Source organism: Rhinolophus sinicus, chromosome 13 (genome assembly GCF_057876585.1).
Source record: "Rhinolophus sinicus isolate RSI-liver-muscle chromosome 13, RSI-T2T, whole genome shotgun sequence".
Classification (NCBI taxonomy): domain Eukaryota; kingdom Metazoa; phylum Chordata; class Mammalia; order Chiroptera; family Rhinolophidae; genus Rhinolophus; species Rhinolophus sinicus.
The window spans coordinates 48795717-48805180 of record NC_142513.1 but is presented as its reverse complement, the minus strand read 5'-3'; the positions used below and the strand labels follow the sequence as shown (position 1 = coordinate 48805180).

General features: G+C 53.7%; 1 protein-coding gene across 1 annotated transcript; it reads right to left on the bottom strand.

Moving 5' to 3' along the window:
* Nucleotides 1-2689: 2689 nt before the first annotated feature.
* On the bottom strand, nucleotides 2690-6927 carry MAGEL2 (MAGE family member L2). Its single transcript, XM_019753241.3, has one exon. The coding sequence runs from the start codon at nucleotides 6747-6749 to the stop codon at nucleotides 3135-3137; it is 3615 nt and encodes a 1204-aa protein (XP_019608800.3). The 5' UTR covers nucleotides 6750-6927; the 3' UTR covers nucleotides 2690-3134.
* Nucleotides 6928-9464: the final 2537 nt, after the last annotated feature.

Below are 9464 nucleotides of genomic sequence, written 5' to 3'. Positions count from 1 at the left end.
TGAGCTCATGTTAGGGCTTTGATGGGAGTCCGCTAGCACCCACCTGTAGAGTTGTCAAGCTCAGATTGTCGTGTCTCCGCTCCACATCACGTCATCTTGTGTGGGAGAAAACTGCACGTCATTTTCTGGGGTGGCCTTTGGCCTTTTCAGCAGAAGAGGCCACTCATCTGGACATATGGTTAGATGGGGGGTGCATACGTGCATGTTGTAATTAATATCCTCTGCTCACATAAGCAGCTCTTTTTGTGAAGTTTTTGTCGCCACTGCAGATTACTTCCATTCAGGATCTTCCCTTTGAGGAATTTTCTAGGTAAAATGGCATTAATATTCTTAAGCCTCTTGAAGATGAGGTTGGCTGAGTTTATTTCTGGGCAAGTTTATACTTTCATCAGTAGCATATAAGGGTGCCAGTTTCATAACAAATTTATTAGATGTTCTGTGGGCTTTTATTCTATGCCAATTTAATAAGTGAAAACTAAAATACTGGTTTAATATTTATGCCTTTAAATATTAGTGAGGTGGAACAGTTTTCAATGTTGTTTCCCATTTATTTCTTTTTCTTTTTTGTTTGTCACTTGATACCTCTTCCCCATTTAGTTACAGCGTTTCCCTCCCCCCTCCATTTTTACAATTAAAATCTTTTTCTTACATTTATCTATATTTTAGTGCTTTCAAATGAATGGGTTTTGATGTGTTCCCACTGCTTCTCACCCTATATTTTCATAAATCCCCATAATTTGTTTTATACCTTCTGCATTCACAATGTCAGCTGTCTTTTCTTAAACTTTTCAGCTAAATATCTGGCTAATTTAGTTTCTTTATTTGTCCTTTAAAAATTCATTATTAGTGTCATTCATCTCACTCGATAATTGAATCCAATTTGGGTTTTAAGCATATGAGATAAGCGAGGTGGAGGAAACGGGAAGTGTGCCTTTCTACCATGGAGACAGCACCTTAATTACAGCACCAAAGCCATACGAGTATGTTGCTACTTTCCAAATTTTGGTGCACAAAGAGCTCAAACGCCCCATGAGTAAATGATTTGGAGAAAACTATAGAAACCATAATAAATGAAGTCTAAGCAAACTAGAAATACGAGACCTGTATGCCACTTTGCTGGCCCAGCAGAGCCTCATCTGGGGACAGTTCTCCACTGGGCAGTGATGTGGGCTTCCAGGGGCGCTTGCTGTCGTCAAAATAACTAGTTTGAGTTTGGGCCCAGGTGCCGGACTCCCCCACCCAAGGTATTCACAAAAAACTACCTCCGAATTTCTGGAAAACCTCGTCACTTGGACAACTTGCCACAGATCCCCTGTAGCCAGGCAGGTTCTGGGTTGGGGCCAGTGGTCCTAGAAAGCTCTACTCTGCCCGAGCTGGCAACGGAGTGACCATCTCATGAGTCCATCTCCTATTACAGAAGGTCAGCTCCTAAGTGCCAGTGGCTTGAACTTGGAGGAGAGGTTTCACGTTGTCCTGTGATAGAAGAGGGGAGAAGGAGCGTTTGGGAAAGACGCAGGTAAAACTACGGGCAAAGGTTATGAGGCAAGCGCCATCCACAGGCCAGGAGTTAGTGGCGTGAGGTTTACGCACTGAGCCGCCGCAGGAGCGACAGAACCAGGACGTACCACTAGGTGGCAGAAGAAGTCCACTATCACCGCTTACCTCCCACCTGGAACTTAGTCTTTACCCAGAGACGGGAGGGGGGAGGTTAGGGTTGGGGTTCGTGATCCTTTTAGGACAGTAGGGGTGGCAGCAGCGCTGATGATCCCCATCCACACGAAGACAGTAGTAACTTCCGGAAAGTCTTGTGGACGCCACACTAGTGTAGGTGCGAACATCTTCCCCCAAACTCTCCGGCCCGTTCACTCCTCCGTCACCTCCCCTCCCACACCAAGCCCTGCACCCAAAGACGGCCCAGACACTGCCAGCTGACTTCCCCTGCGCGTCAGGATCGATCTCCCACCCCCAGAAGCGTCCCCTGGACTTCCGTGTCGCTCGGCGTTCCCCGCCGTCCCCACCACCACCTGCAAGATCCCGAGCTCGTTGAAACCCGTTGTTTCCTTTTACCTGTTGTAAGCCCGGGTTATTTGCAGGGAGCATGTTCGCATCCCAACATCAGTGTATGGCTAAAACCCAAGCCCTCTCCCCCCAGACCTACTGGACACCCACCGCGGGCCACATGACTGACAAAGGCCCCTTTGGCCAATTTGTCCCCATGGCTAAGGAGCCTGGATACCTGTGGTCCCGCAGCCAGGTGAGCCTTCTTCCCACACCACCTTATAAAGCTGTTCTGCTTCCAATGACCGCCTTATTGACTTGGCACTGGCATGTGCCATTGAATTAATCTACCTGAGTTTAAACACTCACCTACAAAATGGAAACAATACAGCCTACTTTGAAGGATTATTGTGAGGACGAAATCAGAAGAGGTGTACAACCTCTTCTTGGTCAGCCTTACTGCCTCGTGAAGTTTTACTCTGGGTTGAATGCAAATTGTACGTTTGGCCACCCGTCAAAGTCACTGCTTCGTTAGGATGAATGTGGCACCATCCTTGAAACACAGTTTCATCACCATGGTTTCTACTAACACTAGTAGTAGTCTTGATATTCAGGTCTATTCAGAGACTATGGTAACACTTGGCTCCCACCATCTAGAGTAAAAATTAGAATAAAGACAAACACTTCCATGTTATGCTGAAAGTATATTTATATATATAGATATAGATATTTATTTCTCTGCAGACAGCTTTACTGGTGAGTCATTTTAACGTTCAAAGAACAACCTATTTCAGTGCTACGTAATCTGTACCAGCATGAGATGGATAGCTTCTCAATTCATTTCACAAAGTTAGCACAACTCTGATACCAAAACATAACAATTATAACACAAAACAGAGAATCACAGATCTCACTTAAAGATACAAATGCCAAAATACCAAATAGAACAGTAGCCAGTTGAAATCAACACCACATGAAAATGTACAAAGCTTTGGCAGATACAAAACCAACTTGAAATCCAAATTTACACATGGAACTGGAACGTAAACACCAGAAACGAAACGTCCCTCCCCCCCCAACCCTGTCAGTGGCCTTTGGCCGGAGACACAAAGGAACGAGATATCTGTTAAACCTCACTAGCGGGGAGGGGCCCTGCTGGTGGGGCCACCGGCTTTGTCATCGGATCCGGGCTCGTCCTCATCTAAATCTTCAGACTCACACTCTGCCAGCGCCTCAAAGTACTGGAACGGCCAGCACCGGGGATCTCGCTTATGGAGCTTGGCCAGAAACCTCAGGACGAGCATCTTGCTGGTTTCGAGGAATGCCCGGGGGCCCCACAGGAACTCATATTGTGGAGGCTCAGTATTGGGGACTCGCCTGTACTCTAGGTACTTCTGCCTCACAAACACTTCGGTGATGAGCTTCTTTGTGTCACCGAAGAGACCGTGGGTCTCCCGGACATCCACCCCCAGCTTGTACAGGAAGCTAAAGATCACGTCCTCCCGGACGCAGTTGCCTTTCATAAAGATGAGACTCAGGACCACCATCAGGAGGCCCAACTTGGGTGTGTCTAAGTAGGATGCCACCGGTTCCCCCTTAGGACGCCCCAGCTTGTTGACAATAATGTAAGAGTGGTTTTGGGGATCAATTTCCTTCAATTGATACCCAAAGACACACTCCAGCTTATTGTTGGCACGGTGGATGATGTCTAAACACTCATCTTTATATTCACGGATGATGAATTTCACCATCTCCGAGCGTTTGATGGGCACCTTGGCTCGGTCCTTAACCAGAAGGAACTGCACCAATGCATTTGCTCTCTCATCCAAGGGGGACAGTGGCTGAGGCTCCAGTTTGGCCTCATCCTGGGTGGTACCGAATCCCTGAGAGAGACTGGGGATCTCAGAGATGAGCAAAGGCTGAGGGCTACCTGGGCTTTCCCAGAGACCCAGGGCCCTGGAGGTGCTGGGACCCTCCCAGGCACTCAGGGCCCAGGAGGTGCTGGGGCCCTCCCAGCCACTCAGGATTCTGGAGGTACTGGGGCCCTCCCAGCCACTCAGGCTGCAGAAGGGGTTTGGGCCCTCCCACTCACCCAGGACCTGCATGGGGGTTGGAACCTCCCAGTCATTCAAGTTCAGATTTTCCCAGGGCCTGGGGGCCTGCCAGTCACGCAGGGCCAGCACTTGGCCCCTGCGGTCCTCTTCGGTGTTCAGGTGCTTCTTCTTCCGGGTGGCTTTGCCTGAGCGCCGCGGAGGCTCATCGGAGGTCTTCGAGGCCTCGTGAGTGGTGGCCATGGCCTGAGGGGCAGCTGCCGCAGCCATCAGGATGGTGGGCGCTGCCTTGGACACCTTCGAGGCATTCACACTGGGCTGTGGAACCCAGGGGACTGCAGGCAGGGCCTCGACACAGGCAAAGGGATCCTGAAGAGCGAGTGGCAGTGACTTCCGGGTGTCTGAGGAGGCAGAGGGGCCCCTGAAGGCATTGGAAGAGGCAGGCTGGAACTGGGAGGTAGCTGGGAAGACCCTGGAGGTGGCAGTGAAGGTCTCCGGTGTGGCAGGCAAGCTTCTCCAGGCAGGCGGCAGGTGTGCTCGGGGCGCTGACACTGCCCTGGGAGCACAGAAAGTGGCGGCGAAGATCATGCGGTCCTTGGAAGGAGCCCTGCGCTCCTTCGACGAGGTCCGGCGTTCCTTCGACGAGGTCCTACGGTCTATGGAAGAGGCCCTGGATTCTCCTGAGGGAGTCATCAGTGATTTAGCAGAGCCCACGGGAAAATTTGCCACCGCTAAGGGGGCTCCGGGCTGGCCCTGCAAGGCTGCAGGGGGGCCCTGCCAGGAGGGCTGGAGTTGCAAGGTGGGCAGCTCTGCTTGCGGGCCCGAGGGCTGGGCCTGCTGGGTGGGTAGCTGGATTTGCAGGGCCTTTTGGGAGGCCGGGACCCCCTGAAAGGGCTGCTCCAGCTGAACCAGTGGTGGGCCCTGCCTCTGGGCCTCCTGAGCAGGCAGCGGCTGCCAAAAGTGCCCGGGAGCCTTCGGAGCCTGCCAGGCCAGCGCCTGGGCCTGCTGCACTTCCTGGAACTCCATCGACGTCGGCAGCTCGTGTGGCACAGGGGCTTGGCCCTTGGGGGCCTGCCAGATGATGGGTGGGCAGTGCACAGCCTGTGGCGCAGACAGAGAGGCCGGCAGCGCAGCCTGGGGCACCTGCGGACCAGCGGGAGGCGCCGCGGGCACCTGCGCTGCTGGAAGGACCGTGGGCACCTGTGGGGCCACCCGCACCTGGGGGGCCGCCCGCATCTGGGGGGCCGCCCGCACCTGGGGGGCTGCCCGCATCTGGGGGGCGGCCCGCACCTGCGGGGTGGGCAGCCGAGCCTGTGGTGCCTGCCGCAGAGGCGGTGGGGGCGGCAGGGCCTGCCAGAGTGGAGGTGGAGTGGTCAGAACCTGGGGGGCAGGCCGGATAGGTGGTGGTGCCTGACGAATCAGCGGCGGCGCCTGGCGGATCGGGGGTGGCGCCTGACGCACCGGCGGGGGGCCCGGTCGGATGGGCGGCGGGCCTGGGCGGATGGGTGGTGGACCCTGGCGCACGTGTGGCTGCGCCTGCCAGGCAAGCGTCGGAGCCTGCCAGGTCACCTGTGTGGCCTGCCAGGCCAGTGGTGAGGACTGCCAGCCCTGTGGAGGCCCCTGCCAGCCCGGAGAGGTGGCCTGCCAGCCCGGGGGTGTGGCCAGCTGTGCCGGCGGGGCCTGAGGGCCCTGGGGAACCTGCGGAGGAGCCCTTATAACCTGAGACTGGATTTGCAGAATCAGAGGCTGAGCCTGTGGGGCCCAAGAAGCCAGGGGCTGTGCAGGTGGTGCAGCCGGCTGCGCCATCGGGGCTCCGGAAGCTGCAGGTTGATTGATTGGAGCTCTCGAACCTGATGGATGGACCATCAGGACTCCAGGACCTGGAGGCTTGGCCAGCGGAGCTCCCGGAGGTGGAGGCTGGGCCATCAATGCTCCCGGGGGTGGAGGCTGGGCCATCGGGGCTCCTGGAGCTGGAGGCTGGACCATCAGGACTCCTGGAGTCAGAGGCTGGGCCATCAGGACTCCCGGAGCTGGAGGCTGGGCCATCGGTGTCCCCGGAGGGGGAGGATGGGCCATCGGTGTCCCCGGAGGGGGAGGATGAGCCATCGGTGTCCCCGGAGGGGGAGGATGAGCCATCGGCGTCCCCGGCGGGGGAGGATGCACCATCGGGGTCCCCGGCGGGGGAGGATGGGCCATTGGGGTCCCCGGAGGGGGAGGATGCGCCATTGGGGTCCCCGGAGGGGGAGGATGGGCCATTGGGGTCCCCGGAGGAGGAGGATGGGCCATGGGGGCTCCGGGAGCCGAAGGATGCATCATCAGGACTCCGGGAGTTGGAGGCCGGGCCATCGGGGCTCCCGGAGGGGGAGGATGCATCATCAGGACCCCAGGAGTCGGAGGCTTGCCCAGCGGGCCTCCCAGAGGGGGAGCCTGGACCATCGGGCCCCCTAGGGCCGGAGGCTGGGCCATCGCAGCCACTGGGGCAGGCGGCTGGCCCTGCGGGCCCTCCCAGGCAGGCTGAGGTGCCTGCCAAGCGGCCAGTGAAGCCTGCAAATCAATCGGAGGTGGATCCCAGGGGACTGGCGGAGCCCGGGAGGAGGCGGGCGGGGCCCGCATCAGGACGGTAGGGCGGCTATAGACCGGAGGCTTCGGAGCCTCCGCCGGGGGACTGGAATCACCCAGATTCTTACTTAGCTGCGACATGTCCGTGCGCTCTGACAGCTGAGGGGCCTTCTCCTCCGACAGCTGCGGGGCCTTTTCCTCCAGAGAGAAGAGAATGCCTACGTGGCTGATCAGACCAGACGAGCCCTCCCTGCTGACTGGTGAATAGGAAGTAAGTGCCCTGAGCTCTGCAGCTTTCCGCAGTAAGGAGGAGGGGGGAAGGGGGCTCAATCCCGCCCCTTCCCCGCCCCCGACCACCACAAGTGGATGGTGAATAGGGGCGGCTACCAGGAACCCAGAATGACACAAGATACCTCCTCATTCTGTCCCGTCCCCAAACGCAGCCCGCTCAGATTGTCCATGGATGGGTTTTCACAGGGGGGTGACAGGAGCAGGACCTAGGCGTCAGAAATCACTGTACTGCAGTATAGAGGGGGAACAGAGCACCGGGGACATGGAAGGCATCCATGAGGGGAGATGGTGTGGTCTGAGCTCACATACAGCGAAGCGGAGCGGAGGATGAAAGAAGTCCACACGTATACATACATGCATATGACTCGGGAGTCTTCCCGGGCAGCACTTACCATTCAGTGTAAGAGTAAGCGAGATGGAGAAGGCATGGGAGACTGTCCTGGGAGAGTGGGCACTTGCGGGTACAGGAAGACCGATGGACGGGCACTGATTGGAACATGGGAAATTACAGCGCCAAGGAGAGATACCCTGTAGACACCCCTGTATAATTGCTTGGGGTGCCGGAGAAAACTGGGATAGGGGTAAGGTACTCCTCAAGAAGACACAGCCCTGGCAGTGAACAGGGTTTCAGAAAAAGAGCGTTTACAGAGAAACTCATGAGATCCATGTTGAAGAATACAGGCATTTCTATACACAGGCAGAGAAAGGGGATGACAGAGGGTAGAGAGAGAAGGAAAGAAATTGTGGAAATTAAGATGTCCCAGACATCCGTGGAAGGTAGCATTTTTAGTGTGTGGGGGGTGCATTCCTCTTGAATGCCTGGGATGAAAGAACAGGCTTGGTTTCTGATCATGTTCATCGGTTGCCAAACAGGGAAGAAACTGAAAAATGAAAACCCCCAAATACACTAGAAAATATTATAATAAAGTGGGTGAATAAAGAGATTCACTGTTAATATGTTGGAAATAACACAAAATTTTGGGGAAATCTCATGGACAAATCAGTTTAAAACTTAGATAATGTAGTAAAAGATAAAGCAGAAGACATAAAAAATTATTTGGTAACACTGTGCTACCTCATGCCGAAAGGAAAAGACAATCTCAGTTCTAGTTGGAGACTTTTCTGGAAATACACCAGATACTAAATATTAACGCTATTCAGAAGAGGCTGTTTGCAGCCTAGGGGCAGGAGTCCAGAGTAACAAGAAACCATGAAAGATGCCACAAGGGGGCATACGAGAATAGTGAAGGCTATACCCCACTCCTGAGGTACTCTTGAGTGTTTTTCAAATTTGGTAGTTTCTGAATCCCAGTGACTGCATATATACACTCCCAAGGTTATCACTGCCTTGAATAATAAGAGAATAATTTCAGAGTGAGGTGCCAGTGTTTTTTCTGACAATTGAAGGGATGAGAGACCAGAATTGTTATCCCCAGGAACTTTGTTCTTTTCAAAGGCAGGCAGGTCTTTCATGGTGTCTGATGACACGTCACCCCTGTATGTACCCAGAAAGCTGCATCTACTAAAAAGACCCCCCTGCTTCATGGCTTCTAGATCCTGCTTGTGACTTAATAAGCAGTCCATACAAGACATCTCAATTTGAACCACTTCAGAGGGGCCGACTTTAGACACATAACCCTTATGTTCCCCTGTCACCAACTCTGCCTCATGATACTAACTGGCTGTCGGTAGTTCGGGGAAAGTCAGTTCATTTATCAGCCTATGACACTTCTACTCTCACGGAAGCATACTTTTTCCTCCTCCAGTTCAAATGCATAAATTCCTCAGAGAATAAGTTCTTCCACTAACCATCTCTTTTTCAGGGTTATGGCCAATTTACCTTTCAGTCCACCGTGCCGTGCGGTGGGTCTTCTGACAACGATAAATGGCTATGAGTCAGGCCCCGTTGTTATCTCGGATGTTGGAGCTCAGTGAATAGCACACTGTGCAGTGTCAACCCCCCAAGTCCATTCTGTGAAAGGAGCCCCAGCTGATGCTTACAGGCAATGCAGGAGCCAGAAAGGAAGTGTCAGGAATGATGGAGGGAAAAAATAAACACCTAGTAGGTACCCTTAGGAATGGAAGGCAGTCAAACCTCACTTGGTAACATTTTTGAACTGGTGAAGCACACTCCAGGCACAATTACTCAGTGACTCTGGAGGGGCCAGTAACTGTGGGTGAGTGGGGTTTACCCTTCCCCAGCAAGTACATCTTCCTAGTTTAGACAATCAGTGCCCTCAGGCCCAGGCCACTTGACAATCCAGCTACTCACAAATCACCTTCTCCCAACATCAAACACGCCTGTGGAATCAAGTGACATATAGTCCCTTTGTGAAGACCACTTTCATACCTACAGAACTCAGTACTATACAGAATCCAGTGGGGAATTTGGGCTACAACTTTTAAAGAGGGCTCCCAACGCTGTTCTCCTTATGTAATCTTGCCTAAGAAGCCCCCACCGCTCTTCTGTGTATCTGCTCTTCCATCTGCACACCTCTGAGCCAACAATTTCCTTTCCCTGTTTCTCCACGGAACAGCTTTTTAAGGTTTTCTGCTCCAAGGTGA

Coding starts and splice junctions, on each gene's coding strand:
- MAGEL2 (XM_019753241.3), bottom strand. CDS start 6,749: ATGTCGCAGCTAAGTAAGAATCTGGGTGATTCCAGTCCCCCGGCGGAG.